General features: G+C 30.8%; 2 protein-coding genes across 2 annotated transcripts; one reads left to right on the top strand and one right to left on the bottom strand.

The window, feature by feature from the left end:
- Positions 1 to 1,648: 1,648 nt before the first annotated feature.
- Positions 1,649 to 4,023, bottom strand: ArgRS (arginine--tRNA ligase-like protein). The gene has a single exon (XM_088236938.1). The coding sequence runs from the start codon at positions 3,761 to 3,763 to the stop codon at positions 1,769 to 1,771; it is 1,995 nt and encodes a 664-aa protein (XP_088093064.1). The 5' UTR covers positions 3,764 to 4,023; the 3' UTR covers positions 1,649 to 1,768.
- An 849-nt stretch (positions 4,024 to 4,872) lies between these two features.
- LOC148274578 (protein KATNIP homolog) lies at positions 4,873 to 16,433 on the top strand. The gene is made up of 14 exons (XM_088236929.1): positions 4,873 to 5,119; positions 7,305 to 7,406; positions 8,331 to 8,452; positions 8,634 to 8,789; positions 8,928 to 9,340; positions 9,454 to 9,636; positions 9,794 to 9,931; positions 10,020 to 10,281; positions 11,221 to 11,448; positions 11,569 to 11,925; positions 12,014 to 12,161; positions 12,259 to 12,352; positions 13,829 to 13,944; positions 14,911 to 16,433. Exons 1-14 carry the CDS (start codon positions 5,040 to 5,042, stop codon positions 15,044 to 15,046), a joined length of 2,535 nt encoding a protein of 844 aa, XP_088093055.1. The 5' UTR covers positions 4,873 to 5,039; the 3' UTR covers positions 15,047 to 16,433.
- Positions 16,434 to 18,070: the final 1,637 nt, after the last annotated feature.

Raw genomic sequence — 18,070 nt, 5'->3', positions numbered from 1 at the left:
TTGTTTAACAACATCACGTTCAAAGAAACTTAATACGTATTTTATTATTATAGACTTTAATTCAATAATATTGGGCTTTTGTACCTGTTAAAGAATAAAAGCAGTAATAATTATTCTTCAACAATTAAATTGCTAATAACTTGTTAGTAATTATTATCCTATTATTTTGCCAAATCATATTTTGCTAAATTAGGTTAATTAAGAATTTGTTCAATAAAAATCACTGCCTGACTAATTAATACACATGCGTAGTAATTGAGTAGTTTTGTAATTCGTTTTCATATTGAAATGCATATTGTTGCATTAATTGTCATCGAATGAGATTATTTTTTGCTGATGGTTAGTTTTCAGATAGCTACATAAAATATTCTAATAAGCAATCCGAGCAGTTTTCACGTAGTTACGCTTTCAAGTTTAACACTCAGTATATGCAGATATTCCATTATTTACCCCTAAAATAATTTAGTTAATTTGCATACAGATATGTGCAAGAGAGACAAAAATAGTAAGACAGTTCATATACATATAGCACCAACAATATCCTAGATTGTTTCCCAATTCCTTTTTACTCTCGGTATGTATCTACCGACTAGTGTTTGGCCAACATTCCCTCCGCTTCAAACTCACCCATTATTTAGTCTTCATGTATGTACAATTTTTCCATTTTATTTTACAAAGGTCTCTAGGATTTGTAGAGTTGTATTGAATATTATTATACAAACATGCTGCTTTGTAGATGGTTGAAACATAAATTGTATGATATTTTAGACCAGTGTTCGTTATTATTGAAAACCAAATAAAATTAATGTATGTTAATCTTGTTTTTATTTATCAAAAATGTATTTCGTAAAATAATTATAACATTTCAGTAGAAAGGCGGCCTCGTTGGTGGATTGATAAAATATTAGTATCTCGCACGGGTATTCTAGGCTTGATTTTTGGTAAAAGTATTTTTTTACAAAGCCTTTTTATTAAAAAAAATATTCACATATTATTTACATCAAATATCAAACATATTCTTTCCGATAAACTAAATTAACATAAAATTAAATTTATGAATGTCATCAGTACAGAAATATTGTTCAATAATTTTATTTTTATCAACTTGATTTAATTTTATTATATATTTACTTTTACAAAGCATTAAATCTTATACAGTGGGTCCCAAACAAACAATAAATGCCCCACACTAAGGACAAAACGTTACAAAAATATAACTTACATCTTCAACCATTAAATGAAAAAGTTATATTTTTTATGCATTTTGTATTAGCATTTTGCCCTTTGAATATTGTCAAAATAGTGTTAGGAATATTTTATTGCGGTTAAATATTAACTGAAAAAATTGCAATCTTAAGAGTAATAATACTCCACCTGCTTATAGTCGCCCATAAGGACAAAAACCATTGTGATTATCAATCACAAAGTTAGCTACAGTTTACGGCAATGCAACGGGATGTAGGTACTTAGGTCAAAAACTGCAAGCGCAAACCGAAAGTCTTGTTAAACCGAAAACCAAACCAAAAATTTGGAACGCTTTTGTTCTATGCAATAGAGCGAAAGGGCTCCTCTATGAGCAGCCGGATTATAACTCTGAGGTTGCAATAATATACATAGCATCGCAAAGTAGATTAATAAAAACATTAAAAAGTGTTCGTTATTTTATTTTAGAAAATTTTTGTAAATACATAACAGGAAAATACTGCCCCGTAATAATATACTTTTAAAAATCAAAGAAAAAATAAATAAAAAATAACTCAAACAAATTTCACATTTTGGACACTGGTGTAAGTCCTAAGATATTAAAACATCTCTCCATGACTTTTGCAGTAACTTCGCAAAGCAAAATTCTATCTACATGTATAATTGTGATTTTGCCATTTGGATCTTTTTCAACGCAATAACAAGCATCGTAAAATTCAGTGAAACTTGAAGCTATTTCATATAAATATTCACACAGAGAGTGGAAATATAAATCTTTCTCTATTTTTAGTATTATTTCTGAGAACCGGAGCAAGACTTTTCCTAACTTCCATTCCTTATCATGTTTTAATGATGGGGTCAATGCTTGTTTCCCCTTTTCTAGTTCACCTTCTGACAAATTAGCATTTCTAGCGATAGATTTAATCCTAGTATAGGCGTATAGCAAATATACAGCAGTGTTTCCTTTGTCTTCCAACATTTTATCAAACGAGAATACATATTCATTGACTCTGTTGTGAGAGAGATCTGCATACTTAATACAGCCATAAGCTACTGCTTCTTGAGCCGCCTTGAGCTCCTGGGGATCCAAATGTTTGTCCCTTTCTTTTTCCATCAATTTATCTAGAGATCGTTTTAAACCTTCGTCGAGTAAATCTATCAACTTAACGGATTCTCCAGAGCGGGTCTTAAACTTTTTGCGATCTTCTCCTAGGACTGGTCCAAATACAACGTGCTCAACTTTTTGATTTTCGATATATCCCGCTTTCTTGGCACAAGAGAATAAAATTTGAAAATGCGTCGATTGACCAGAATCTGTAACGTATATTAATCTGTCTCCGTTCTCTTCCAGAACTCGCTGTTTAATACAAGCCATATCAGACGTATCATAGGTGAATCCTCCGTCGGACTTAACTACTGTGAAAGGTATATTCTCATCTCCCCACATTATCAGACGGCCTTCATCTTCTTCCAAAAGATTCTTCTCTTTAAGATCCTTGACTACAGCTTCCATTCGACTTTGGTAAAAGGACTCGCCTCTAGGAATAATTTTAACTTGCAGACGGTCGTAAACTTTTTCAAATTCTTGAAGAGACACACCACAAATGTGTTTCCAAGCTTGGACATAGTCCGGATTCATAGCTTGAAGCTCTACAACGCAAGAATAAGCTCGTTTCTTGAACTCAGCATCTTCGTCAAATAACTTTTTAGATTCCTTGTAAAACATTTGTAAATCTGATATTGGGGGAGAATGAACTTTGTAATCAGGGAATTTATCTTGCAAATGAGCAATCAGCATTCCAAATTGCGTGCCCCAGTCCCCGAGATGATTGATACGCAGAACATCGTGACCCAAAAACTCTAACAAACGACAAATACTTTCTCCGATTATTGTCGACCTCAAGTGGCCGACGTGCATTTCTTTAGCAACATTTGGAGATGAAAAATCAACTATTATTCTTTCTTTTTTTTGAGTCGGCGGTGGTGAAACTCCTTCCTTTAATATCTTACTGAGAACATTACCAGCAAAAGTACGGTTTAGATAGATATTAATAAAACCCGCACCTGCCACATCCACTTTTTCTATTAACTCTGAAATTTGTAGACTTTTGACAATTTTATCTGCTACTTCTCTGGGATTGGATTTGATACCTTTCCCTTTAAGAAGTTGAGAAATCGACATGGCCGAATTGCACTGGTAATCACCGAATTTGACATTATTTCCAGACAAAGATATTACCACAGGGGCATCAGGTAGATCAGGATATGCGAAAAGAATTGTCTGTGAAAATATTTTTTCCAGTTCCTCTATAATGCTTGGTAACCCGGAGTTAAATTCATTGCGTTTAGATTTCTTTGATTCCACTGTGCACGCATTTTGAAGTACGGATAACCGATGTTTTAATTTAATATTCTCAGCAGTTAGTTTGTCTACTAATGGATCGTTCAGGTTATAATTATCATCGCTTTGCAATATTTTTAATTCCTCTTCAATTCTACTTGCTTCCATCTCCATTTTTTCAGTATTTATAATCAACACTTCAATAGATTTTTCCGTCATGGTAATGTTTCATTCAAACGTGATTAATCAAATAAAACGTGTTAAGAGGCGACAAATCGCGAACTCACAATGCCGAACAACAAAGACACGCCGAAATACCACTCAACATAAATTATATATACTCTGACAGTTATCAAATGTAATATACAACAACAGATGCAATTTAAGATAAAGTAAATGCTGCAATAACCTAAGAAATCCGGTCAGAAAATTGTGCAATATGGCATAAAACCCTACGGATTTTGACACAAGACTAGAAGAGCAAGTTGGCAATGTTGGCATCTCAAATCAAATTATTAGTGCCAGTACTGCTAGTATGCTAAAAGTAAATAAAAATATAATTTGTTTATATTCTCCTCTATTGTATTTTTGTGAAAATTTAATTGACTTTTTTTATGGTTGAGTACCCAATATTTTTACAAAAATACACAATAAAATTTACAAAATGGGAAAATATATATTTTTTTCTCGAGTCAGCCCAATATTTATATTGATTCATTCATTGTTCCCTTTCCGCATTTAATAGTACATGGGGCGCTGAATCGGTATACCATTTGTACCGTATCTTGATCATTTTTGTTACATGAAGGTAAGATTATTTGTCTTACGCCTCAGGTGCCAGTCTAGAAATTATGAAATGTTCTAGTGTAAATCTTTTAATACATATATATATACGGGTGCTAATATTGTTAATGTCGAGAATCTGGACCGTAACCGTATATTTAATAAACAATAGGCTTGAAACGTTTTTTTAACTTATTTTTTAAAATATTTGAGATTGCGAATTCAAATCAACGAAGAAAAAAAAAATTAGACCCCAAAATGCATCTTGAGTTTATACAAAAGTGGTTTCGATTTTATTGTCGATTCTTTCTTTTTTATAATAATGCTTCTTTTCTGTATAGTATTTTTTTTTCGTGGGTAGTTCGTAATTCTCTCGTATAAGTCACATTTCTTATACCTAAGGTTAGTAGAAAACAAAACAAACAAAAATATTTTTTTAGTACTTACCCATTTAGCACTCATCGTTCAATCAAGTTCTACATTATCTCTGCGTCCAATATCACCATGGTAACGCGGCGAAACATACATATTTGAAGTATTTATTATTGTGCATTGATAAGTTATAGTGTTATTAATTATTAAAAATAAACAAATAGATATAAGCTAATTAATTAGTCATAGTCAATTCAATATAATATAATGATTCCAATAAAAAAATATGTGAATAATTCCCTTTATCATACTTGGAAGTAATTTCAACAAAATTAAGACTATGAGTTCCGAAAATAATAAATCATCCTCCCCAACTCAACACTCACCATATGTTCCTTCATGGCTTGAAGAAGTTTCAAGGTATCAATTTTTTATATGAAAATGAGTATTTCTTTTTTAAATTTTTTTATTTTCATTGTAAATTATTGACTCAAATCCAAGAGACGATCCAAAATTCTGTTCTTTGCTCTTTAGGTACCAAGTATTAATTTATAATTTTGTCGGCCTCGTGGTCTAGTGGTCGGCGCGTTTGCCTGCTTTCCTAGAGATCTCTCGTTCAATTCCCACTATGGTTGATGTGAAATATTGATTTAATAAGGTGTTTTTACGCTTGAATATTTCATAATCCCTAGACTGGCTCCTGAAGCATAAGACTTATCATCTTACCTTCATGTAAGAAAAATGATCAAGATACCCGCGATTGGTGTCCCAAAGCAGTGCCCTATGCACCATTAGGTGCGAAAAGGGAATGAAGAATATATTTTTATTTTTTCTGATTCCCTTTCCCCACCTAATAGCCCATGGGGTACTGCACTGGTATCATTAACATTTTTGTTACATGAATGTAAGATAATCAGTCTCAAGCTTCAGGTGCCAGTCCTGCGCCCCGATTACAATAGGAAGTTAACAGAGTTATCTTCGACTATAAGAAAAGCCGATATTTGTGTACGAAAATTAATATATCTGCATGAACATTTAAAGTATCTTCGTCGGTAACTTATAATTGAACATGTTTAGAAGAAAAATTGTATGCATATTCTGCTTTTCATACAGAAAACTTAATTTTACTTTGTAGACAAAATTCAAGAGAAATGTTAACTTCCCATTGTAATCAGGGCCCTGAGACTGTGAAATAAATAAATAGTAAAACTATTAGATTATTTTTTAAGGTCAACCATGCCAGGAATTGAACTTGAGACCGTTTCCGTGGTAGGCAAACGCACTGACCATTTGACCACGAGGCGGACTTATTTATATAATTGTCTTGTTCTTCTTCCACTTGTCTTAGATCCAGAATCTGTTCGTTTCGGTTCCTAACTCCTGGGAAACTAATAAACGGCTATCCCTCCATTTTTTTGGTGGTCTTCTAGGTGAACATTGACCTGTGGGGATCTCGTTTACCACAAAACGAGGAAGTCTTTTGTCTTCCATTTTATTTTCATGGTCCCGCCAGAACTGCCTCCTCTTCCTGCTCCATTGATATCCCCAGTTTTGCAGGTTTGTCTTATGACAATTCTGTCACTGAGGGTTCTATCTGCAATGGATATGAGGGTTTTCATCTCCACTGTTCTCAGAAGGTTTTTTATTATTGTTGTATCTGCTCTTCTTTCCCCATTGTTAAAGCATTATTGGCCCAACATATATGTCGTATATATGCGGATTTTACTATCTATTTGCATATGTTTATTGCGCCACACCACGTTTCTCAGGCACTCAGCTGTTACAGAAACTTTATTAGACTGCTCCTTTACTTCCGAGTATAAGGCGTTGCGGCTGGATATATATCAATCATCTTTATTATGTAATATGGGGATTCTAAAAATAATTCTGATGAAATAAAAATAATTTTTGTAATTTAATTTATGAATGTATTTTTACTATAGGTACTTAGATTAATTTTACTGTTTCTTGTTGATAAATCAATATCTGAAATTATTTATTTGACTTTTACTATACATAAGATTTTTTCTACATGTTTTCATTTTTATTTTCCACAACTTTGTACTTCTTTTTTGCACGTGTTTATTGTTATTATTGTGAATAATTTATGTAGCCCAATTTTGTGAAAATCACCTCAAGGCGCTGTACAATAAATATTCCAACACATTTTACACTTACAGAGCGCATGGACGGTAGGGATTCTAGTTCCTCGTTTCCAATTATGATAGAATTCAATTACAGATATGTATATAATTAGTCATTGTCTAGTAATTTATAAAACCTGAATATTAATTATTTCTCAACAGATAAGAATTATAAATACCTAACTGACCCTTTTACACAAAATATGGTCATTTTTCGTAATACATTAATGGCATAAAGGTAAATATAACACGAGTGCTTGTTAAGATTATTTAATAATGGACAATGTAAGTCCAATTTAAACAAATTTGTTTGAATTCATTGTAAACATCATAATATTGTTAGCCTTTATTTTTTCATATGATCATATTTATTTTTTATTCCAGGATTGAATGAACATTTTTTGCTAATATTTCTGATCTAGTTTGATCAAACAAATTTATATGAAAAAATATTTTTTCAGTCAAGTTAAGAATATCAAATTAAATGAAGATGACAGCAGCGGATTTGTTTCACCAACTAGTGAAGGTTCATCTAGTTTCATGGAAGGATTTGAAAATATTGGGTAATTTTATCAACATCTATAATAATTCTTTATAACTTAGTTAGTTTGCGTGATTATTTCTTATATTCTTTCAAGTTTACAATATATAGGAATATAATGGGGTGACTAGCACCAAAAGAGTAGGACTGATCACCTTATCTTCATATGTAGCAGATATTCTAAATAAACTGCATTTGGTTTACCAATGTAGTGCTCTATGGACCACTGGGTGTGGAAAGGGAAATGATGAAGATGATAAAATAAAGACCATTTATTTTAATTTGCAAAAGGCTTTTAACATTATTTTTTTGTTAAAAAATTAGTCACTGTTTTTTTGTCAAATTTGAGCTGGAATAAAAATTATGATTATTAACACAACATTAGTATTATGTAGTAGTAGTATTATGTAAATGTCAAACTTATTGTTTTATATATCTAGAATAATTATGTTTGTGAAAGAAAATTATTCTACTAAATTCCAAAAGGAACACTCCCACGCTACCGGAAGTCAAACTAAAAGATGGGTCATGGGGTCTACCACAAACTCTGAATTCGGGCAAAGAAATTTCAGGTTTCTGGGCCCCAAAATATTCAATATGTTACCCGAACATTACAAAACCATGACCCGAATTCAATGAAATAAATTTGAAATTAAATGGTTACTGGATTGAGGTAGAGGAAAATCGGAAACTTACAAAAAAACATTATAAAATAATAAATGGTATACATATTGTATAACTTTATAACAAATTAACTAGTGGTAGTCATGTTATTGTTTATTTTTGCATAAAAATGTCTGCCTTAAAACAGTTTGTACCTAGTTGGGCAGACTAGACATAATCCAGAGAAATCTATTACCTAAGTATGTATGTAGTAGATAAATAAATTGTAATTTTTGTTAATAAACCATCATTATTATTATATTATTATTATAATTATTGTTAGGTTGGAGTGGCCAATAGAACGCAGAAGATCTATAGCGGGCATTCCCGAAGTTGTAAGAGTGCGGCCTTCAGCCGTAGCACTTTCAGCAGATCACACTAGAACTAGAAGACAACGCCCGAGAGGTGATTATTTATTTACTGTCTCTAGTTTCTCTAACTTACAGATTTCATATTTTAGACTGAGTTCTTAAAAATATTCTACATTTTTAACGGAATCCATTTTTAAAAAAGCTGTATGTTACCAATAAAATATTCAAACATAGGCACACATAATATTCATTTATCCTCGGAATTATTATTTCAGTTTTAAAATCAAAGATCTGGCAAAAACAAGAATGTGACTCTTTTAAGAGTGAAGAAGTATCATTTAGTCAGCAATTATTAGATGCCGCTTTGGGCCCACCCAACACATCGCAAGAACTGTTGGATTGCGGAAGCGATAAAAAGAATACACCCCAACGTAAGATTTTTCATAACTTCCTCTTTTATTCAGATAAAATATCTATTTAATCAGTTTTTTTTTATAAGCGTTTGTTTAAATTTAACTTGTTTTAACATATTTTAATCATACTTACAATCGTTGTTATAATTTCCACAGCACATTCAAATGATGAAAAATGCATAAATCAACACAGTCCCAGAACAAATTTTGCACCTCAAATTAAAAATTCTAAAAACATAGTAAAACAGAAAACTGTAGAAAGCAGTCCATTACTATATTCAAAATTATCAAAAAATGTATTAACACAGAGTCAACCAAGTTTAAATAAAACAAAGTTGCTTGCTAATTCGAGTAACAAGAAAATACAAGCGAGAAAGTATTCAGCTGAAACTAAACACTGCGACAATGAAAGTAAAGTTGGAGGAAAAGATGTCTTCACTATCCCCGAACTACCCCATGGAAGACTTTTAGAATTGAGAATATACAGCACTTGGGGTGATCAAAATTACATTGGATTAAACGGTCTTGAAATATTTAATTATCGAGGTGACAACGTAAAGATTGAAAAAGTATGAACAATAAAACCATTTAATTTGAATATAAAATATTCAAAAATTACACTACTTGATATTTCTATTGTCTTATCACAATTGTTTATAGTTTTATTTTATTATTATTATAGCTGTGGACTGAACCTGATGAGAGCAGTGAAAAAAGATACGGCTTGGTAAAAACTCTTTTAGATGGTAGAACTAGAACAAGAGACCAAAAACATTTATGGATTTCAAAGATGCCAAAAAATAGCCCGTACATTATCAATTTACTTTTTTGTCAAAGTGAACGTTTGGCTCTTTTGAGGATATGGGTAATTTTTTCATTAGGATAACGATATTATAATATGTTACTCATTTTTAAGATAATACATATTAAAAAATTGAATTTTTCATTAGGATAGCGATATAATAATATGTTACACATTTTTAAGATAAAACATATCAAAAATTTAACCATACCATTTACAGAATTACAACAAATCAAGAATCGATACCACAAGAGGTGTAAGATTGATAAAAATATTTTTAGATCAGATTCAGATATTTTTTGGTGAAATTGCTCAAGCCAGTGGAGAATTAACAGGAATGCCGAGCATGTTTGGAGATGTTAGTAACTATACAAATATGATTTAGTCATTCAAAAACTGTATTTTTATATATAAATTAATAATAATAATTAATTCATTCTTTCCAGACTATTCTTTTTACGACTAATGAATCAATATTAGAACAAATATATAAGAATGATCCATCCTTTAGATCTATTATTGCAAGTTGGAGTCCTCCCCAAATCCCACTGGACAAGAGACCTCTGACAGGAAAAGATTTAAAAAATGACTCCGACCTTTTATTTGAGAATATGAACCTTCATTCGCCTGTAAAAAAATATACAGGGAAGAAAATAAACATAATTGTAATCTCAAATTGGGGACAACCTGAGTATTTAGGATTAACAGGTAAAAAAAGGCAGGTATTGATGGCAGCTACGTAAACTATTGTATGTTGAAAACATCAAGTTTTCGGGAGAGCTGTTCAAAGATATTTTTGTTCGCCTAACTTACAATTCCAAAGCTATTTTTTTGAATTTTAGATTATACTTGTAAAAATTTCTGTGTTTTCAAATGACATTTGAAAATTATATCTCTAATCAACACTTTTTGAGATTTCAGTGCAACGATTTTTTACATAGAATCCTTATCAGTTCAAAAGACCGTCTATAGTACTTATGTTTTTTTTACTTTGAATCTGCAATAGTTCAAATGACCGTATCTATAATTTACAAGTTTGTTTTTTAAACTTATTAAATGAACGTATATATTACATACCATTCTTTTTTCTATTGATTAAAATATAGGTACATAATCATATGTATTTCATACGATAATTTTGAACAAGTTTTAATAATTACCATTAAAGTCATATTGTTCTCCAATGGAGAACTTAAATTAAGATTTTTTTTGTATCACATATTTTTTACCTCTTAAATACTTATTTCTGGACGATATATTCATTTTATTTACGAAACGTTATAACATTTGTGTGTGTGTAAAGAAAACAAAACCCGTACACAGGACAATGTGCGCTCTGACGATGTAATGAATTGTAACTGATGCGTGCGATAGACATTGCAGAACATATGTTTTTTTACGGGAAAAACCTTTCTTTAGAGATATTAAAAATTTGAATAACGAGCTGTTAAAAAATAAAAATTGTCATTTTGTGGGTTATGATAATATACGTTGCTGCCATCAATATGAGTACATGACCTAAAGATTTTTTTATTTTTTTTATACGCCTCCACTCGTTTAACCTAAAGATTATTATTATATTTTATTAAACTTAGGTACATATTTTAAAATGTAAATATATTTTTTGTTGTGTTTGTCCAATTTCAGGAATACAAGTATTTAATTTTGATATTAACATCAAAATCCAAACAGGGTTTAGTTATGAGTCTCAAATAGGAGAGCTGAAACCCCAAAATGATTCAACAATGCTTTGTGATGAATTATTCAATGGTAATAATATTACTGTTGATGGAAATCAAATGTGGCATTACAAGTACTCAAAAGATACCATAATTCATATCACAATTAATCTCGAAGATGATTATAACATAACAGGTAATCTCACATTTTCAGAAACTACATCTACATACAAAACATTCTAGAATATTCATTTAACGTCTATATTATTTTTTAAACTTATTCTAATTAACTATCGAAATTGTTATTATTATTTAGGTATAAGAATATGGAATTACAATAGCAGTCTAGAATCATCCTATTGCGGAGCAAGAGAAATACACATTTGTCTCGATGACAAACTTATCAATCAAAATCCAATTGTGTTAAGAAAGGCACCAGGAAATATCAACTATGACTTTGTTCAGGAAATTTTACTAGCATCTGTCGACGACAGCGCACAATCACCCAGTACAAATCATTTATTGAAAAAGAAACAAATAAATGCAACTGCTACATCAGGATTTGTATTTGAATTCATTATATTTTCAACATGGGGTGACCCATACTATGTGGGCTTGAATGGAATTGAATTAATCGGTACTGATGGATGCAGAATACATATAACAGAATCAAGTATGTTTTGTCATTAAATTTACCTTTATTCAAATTGTATTCTATTTAATAAATTGCTTGTAGTAAATTAATTCAATTATTATTTTAGATGTTTGTGCTCAACCTGTCAGTGTTAATATCTTGGAAGGAGTTTCTAATGATATCAGAATACCTGCTCGGTTGTGTGATGGCAACAATACATCTAGGGATGGTCGACATTCGTGGCTTGCTCCTCTCCTTCCAGCTACTCTCAACAGGTATTCTAATAAATAGATCATTATATTCCATTATCAACACAATACCATTTCCCAAATCCTCATGTATTTTCATTTTATTAACTAAATTTTGTTACAGGATCTATTTGATCTTTGATAGTCCAGTGAGTGTGTCTAGTATCAGGATATGGAATTATGGAAAAACACCAAGTCGTGGCGTCAACGAATTTGCGGTAAGAATTTTGTGTAAAAATAAAAATACACACAAATAAATATTTTTATCTACAGCATCTAAAATCCAAATAAAGCAAAAAGCCACAAAAAATGTAGTTATGTCATATTATACTGCCCTACTGAGCCAAAAAGTCGTAACTGAAAAAAAAGAATTTTGCATTTTTTTAAAAATAGATATTCGATAGCCTCACATATTTTTTATTAAGGGAAAACAACAGTTGTTATATAAGAATACAAAACATAAAAAATAGTACATACATCCAGTTAAAGTTTTTCACAAATATAATGAGAGAACATGTTACACAGTAAAGAGAAAAATAATATATTATATAAGACATGAGAAAAAAAAAGAGCTCGTAAGAAGGTTAAGGGATGAGGAAATAAGAGTGGAAGAGAGGGATTTTCATAATATAGTTGACCGATTCATAATTTTGATATTATAATAAAATAAACATAATTAAAGGAACATAAACTTATTACACACTGACAAATATTTCATTTTACAGTGTTTCAAAAAGTTTTTTTTTTGAAGTCGTATATAAACAGAATTTAAATAATTATTGAATTTATTGCAAATAGACATGCCGTCACTAACAGAAACACCTCCACAGTGCATTATTCTAGATAAAGTTTTGTTATTAGATCTTTTAAAATTTGAAAATGACCACAAAACTTTTGGATTGGTCTTTAGCGAAGTCTCTATATTTTCTATGTATTTGTCAAAACAAATTTAATTTACAGACTTTTGACAGGATCTTAGTAGCAAAAAGGTTGAATAATCTGCAGCGCAGTTATATTTCTTCCATTTTTTTTTTTTTTTTTTTATTTTTCTTTGATGATTTTAATTAGTGCTTTACTATAACCATGGTGGGTGTTTATTTTCGCCTATCCTACAACCACGTTTCTGTAATACATATTACATCGTAATTGCTATTTAAGATATTCATTTAACATTCTTGTGTTTTTCCACGGACGCTGCGGGTATTTTGATAGTAAATTTTTAACTCGCCCGTAAAAAGTAATTAATAAATTTAATTTTATAAACAATAGGATAGAATTTAAAAGAACTAAAATACACAAAATATGTCAATTTTTTCCGGGGAAATGAAGTTATCTTAAGCAGAATTATGTGCATATCATACAAATATAAAATGAAAGAGATATTATAATTATATATCTGAACGATATTGCAATAGGTCAGCTTTAAAATAAGGATAAGGAAAAATGAGGTAATAGGGGTTACAGGGTAAACCATGGGATAAAGGGAGATTAAAAGTGGGACATATATGGCTTTTTATAATAAAAATTTGACTTATGCAATCGTTCCCGTGGATACATTCATTTTTTTAAATCACTTATTACCTTTTTTATAATTTATTTATATTTTTATCTCTTTTTACTGTATTTAAAAAATGTGAAAAGCCATATTGGTATTTAAATCAATAATATGTTTACATAAGTTTTATTTATTTCAGATCTTAATAGATGACTTACTTGTATACAATGGGACGCTTTCGTGTATACCAAAATATGGACCAATAATTCCATATGTTGTAGATTTTACCACAAGAGAAGAGAGTGGGTCTATTAGGTAAATGTCAAAGTGTGAAATTCCTTAGTTCAATATAGCTGTATAAAATTGATAACCTAATGAAAAAAATCATATCTAGTTTCCTAGATATTCTAAATTAGCATCAAATAACTATTTTTTTATACATGACATTGGTGATACTGCAGTACCGCGTAACTATAAATTGAATTTTTTGGCAGCGGAACCCAAAAGGCACTCTGTTAATATATTATTTACGATTTTAATCAGAAAAACTAACGGCTCTTAGTCCCCATAACTATATTTTATTCGAGCAAAACATTTTTTTTTTAAAACATGATGCGTGGTATTACATTATTATTTAAAATCAAATTTTTATTTTTGAATATTTTCAAATCCTCAAATACAATAAAAATTACTATGGGTTTATTTGAAGAACAAAATAACTATATATGCATATTATTTAATAGCTTCAGTAACTGTTCTATTTTAACAATAGTTTGTATTGAATCGGGTTGTGGTTCTGTGGCTAGTGTCTTGGACTTACAGACCAAAGGTCCGTGGTTCGAATCCTACTCTACTCCAACTTGATTCCCATTTTCTAATAGTGAGTTATTTACAACTCGTTGAAAATGGCCCTCAAAATTAAATATTTGGGTAAATCATAAGAACGCAAATATTTCTTTTCAATTAAAAAAAATGAAAATATTTAGTGATACATATTATTACATATGTATTGTATACAATAATATAATAAATAGAGATTTCCTCTGATCACTCCTCCTCCTTTAACATTTGTTGTGTATAAAAATACACTTAGGTAACATTGGTTTGAGGTTTAAAATAGATTGAAGAAATATATCATTCACAATCTTCTGTTTGATAATTTTATCTATGTATTTTGAGTGAGTTCCTACTTATAAAATACTCTGCCAAAATTACAAATTTGCATAAGTAATGTTATTGGTTAGTAATAATTATACTCATGTTAAAATATTCATTTTACAGTAGTCAATCTGACAGTGCGTTGGATCAGCACACTGGAACTGTCGGAACACTAAGTAAAGATGTAGACCCAAAACAGAGGCCACAAACCAGCGTTAAAGGCGTTCTTCCAAATCACCGAAATAGATCCACTCGGTGAACACACATTTCAAATATATCATTTTAGTATCTTTTATTTTATTTTTGAACCTTGAAATAGAGCACATATGAACATATTATTTTCTAAATAGATAACCCAACGGACAGGAATTATTAGATATTCACAATTCTGCCTATGTTTTTTTCCACGTCACTTTTTCGAAAGTGGTATTAATCCCTACGTGCTAACTGTTTTTCTAACGCAAAAATATTAAAATGCCCGACTTTTGAAATTGACTCCAACTAGTACGTAATGTATTTTAATTATTAAAATTTAGTTTCCACTGCTCATACTTATACAGTACAATGTTTCGTTTGAAATAAATACAACAACATTGTAAATATAAAAGCAGTGAAATATATGCACATATTATGTGGATCCATCTTTATATGGAAGTATTTAGACAATTTTAATTGATATAATATTTTTACTGTGTTTATGTCTAACCTTATGAATGATAAATTACAAACATCCTATTTTTTGCTAGTTACTAAAATATTGTTGAAGTATGTAGTTATTTTTACATATTCATAATAAACTATTGATTTAAATCCAAAAGCATTTAGTGTTAACATTTTTATCAATGAGAGAGAAAAACTATAAATGAATTACATCATAGGAAAAAGTAACTGGCTACTCGAACTTAAGTGCTCCTGATTGACATTCAGGTAGTCTATACCAGCGGTGGCCAACCGGTCAATCGAGATCGAATGGTCGATTGTGGCTATTAGGTCTGTCGATCGTAACAGGAATAAGGGAAAAATATTAACAAGATTTTAGAAAGTCGAAGACTTTTCAGATCTAGATAGATACAACAAAATTAAATTTGAACAAAAAACAAAATTTGTATTTCTAATCAAAAGTATGCTAAAGTTAATTGAAAGAATCCTGATTATTTGTCCGGGCGGATAAAGAATATGGTTCTGAATGTGAAAAAGAACCAGAACTCTGGATTAGTGTTTTAGACTCAGTGGCTTCTTTCAGGTAAAAAATCCTGAAATTAGAATCAAGAGAACACTTTATAATGTAATTGGTTGTCGCGTTCGCCTACCGCACCTGAGGTCCGAGGTTCAATTCCTGGCATAATCAATATGAAAGATTTGTTTAAAATGTGATTTTACACAATATTTCACAGTCCCTAGACTGGCACTGCGGCGTAAGACTGGTCACCTTTCCTTCGAGATACGGCTGCACTTGGTGTTCCATTGCAGTGCTCTATGCACCATACAATGCGGATAGGTTTATAATGATTGGTAGATCGCATAGACTCCGAGCAGTAAAAGTAGATCTCCGGTCTAATCAACTTAGCCACCCCTATCTATACAACCTTTACAAGTTCTGTGTGTGAAATACAAATCTTGAACGAGTGGTTTCCTAAAAAAAGAAATTGAGAGGAAAAGTCCGCCTCAGTGTAGTGATGTTCAAGGTTCCGGGTTTAATTCTTGAGGTGGTTTTATACTGCGGTATTTCACTGTCCCTGGACTGGCACCTGCAGCATACGGCTGATCCAGGGTACCTTCATGTAACAGATGATCAGAGATCACACTCTAATATGGCGTGGATAGGGTGTGATAATGATAATACAAATAAACTATGTTGCTGAGAAATTATAGAATGCTTATAATAATATTGACTACTATAATTCACAATATAAAATCACCTCACCAGGATTCAGAAAAACCCCGATTCAAGTCTTGGAGAGTTACTTTTTGCTATGATAATATGATGATTTTTTGTCATAGTATTTTTTCTCTCTTAATTTATTTAATTTATTAAAGTACTACTTCATTTTATATTACTGCATAGAAAATATTTATATATATAAATATATAGAAAATTTATATTTTTTTAGATATTTAGCATAATTATGTAATATAAAATGTACGACAACATAAGTTATAAAAATACTGCTTAATAAAGTATAATTTACCTCTTCTACTTGTTCTCATTTTTTTTACTAGAATTTTTTTCAAACCAAATTGGACATAGTTATGCAGAAAGTGTCCAACCCTGCAAAAAATTAGTTTAATGCCGGTTTCGATAGCATACTATGATATCTTTATGTGCTGAAAACGTCCAAGCTTCAAGTGCTATACTTTTTTGTCAATTAAATAAACTTCTAACCCACATCACAGCTGTCGCTGTTATCTTAATTTTAAAAATTTCCGAGCGGTTTGACTGTTTTCTGCAGCTCTTTTATTAATTTTAACTAAAATTTCTTTAATTGGCAAAAAAGTATAGCACTTGGAGCTTGGACGTTTTCAGCACATAAATATATCGTAGTATGCTATCGAAACCGGCATTAAACTCATTTTTAGGGTTGGACGCTTTCTGCATATCCAATTCATCATGTAAATATGTAGTATTTTTTTAAATATTCCTCTCGGTTCTTACCATATATCACCATGCAGAAGTGACACAAACCAAGTTGGGTTAAATCGAAGCCTGTTTATGTTATTTGAGTGTATGTATTTTTCAATTGCTTCTTTCCCAGTCCCGCCACTAAATATGACAAACAAAATGTACCTACTGCCGACTGCCCCATAGTACAAACTACTAGTACAAAAACACATCTTTTTTTCTACACAGCACATAGATTACCCATAAGATAGCTCCTGCAACAGTAGCTGAAACGTCAGAATAAATTCAACCTGCACGGGATCACCCAAAAAGACAATACATATTAATAACAGTGACCATGAATATACTTCAGAACTGACTATCTTAACATGATGATTTCGTCAACTATAATAGGGAAATATCACTTTTTTTTACATTTTAAAGTAATAAAGGTCTATGATATACTGTCCAGTAAAAAAAATATTTTTTTGCTAAATATTAGCAGCATAAACAGTCATTTTAAATTTGTAATTTTGAACTCCCGCAAAAACGGTAATTCCATTGGCCACGCCCTTAATGCGATTTATGTTTATTTGTTCCTCCCATTTAAATTTGTTTTGAATGTTGTCACGAATCTTGACGTTACATTTGCCAAGGCCAAACATGTTGCGTTTTCCTAGGAAC

This window comes from Micrasema longulum, unplaced genomic scaffold (genome assembly GCF_059751315.1).
Source record: "Micrasema longulum isolate JH-2025_06_02 unplaced genomic scaffold, ASM5975131v1 h1tg001620l, whole genome shotgun sequence".
NCBI classification, from domain to species: Eukaryota; Metazoa; Arthropoda; class Insecta; order Trichoptera; family Brachycentridae; genus Micrasema; species Micrasema longulum.
Note: the sequence above shows the minus strand (reverse complement) of the source record. Positions and strands in the feature narration are given on the sequence as shown.

What these genes read in the sequence shown, in the direction of transcription:
- LOC148274578 (XM_088236929.1), top strand. Translation starts at nt 5,040, where the DNA reads ATGAGTTCCGAAAATAATAAATCATCCTCCCCAACTCAACACTCACCA. An exon ending in TAAAAAGAATACACCCCAAC is followed by an intron (nt 8,790 to 8,927) that starts GTAAGATTTTTC and finishes TAATTTCCACAG; the next exon opens with CACATTCAAATGATGAAAAA. An exon ending in GAAGAGAGTGGGTCTATTAG is followed by an intron (nt 13,945 to 14,910) that starts GTAAATGTCAAA and finishes TTCATTTTACAG; the next exon opens with TAGTCAATCTGACAGTGCGT.
- ArgRS (XM_088236938.1), bottom strand. Translation starts at nt 3,763, where the DNA reads ATGACGGAAAAATCTATTGAAGTGTTGATTATAAATACTGAAAAAATG.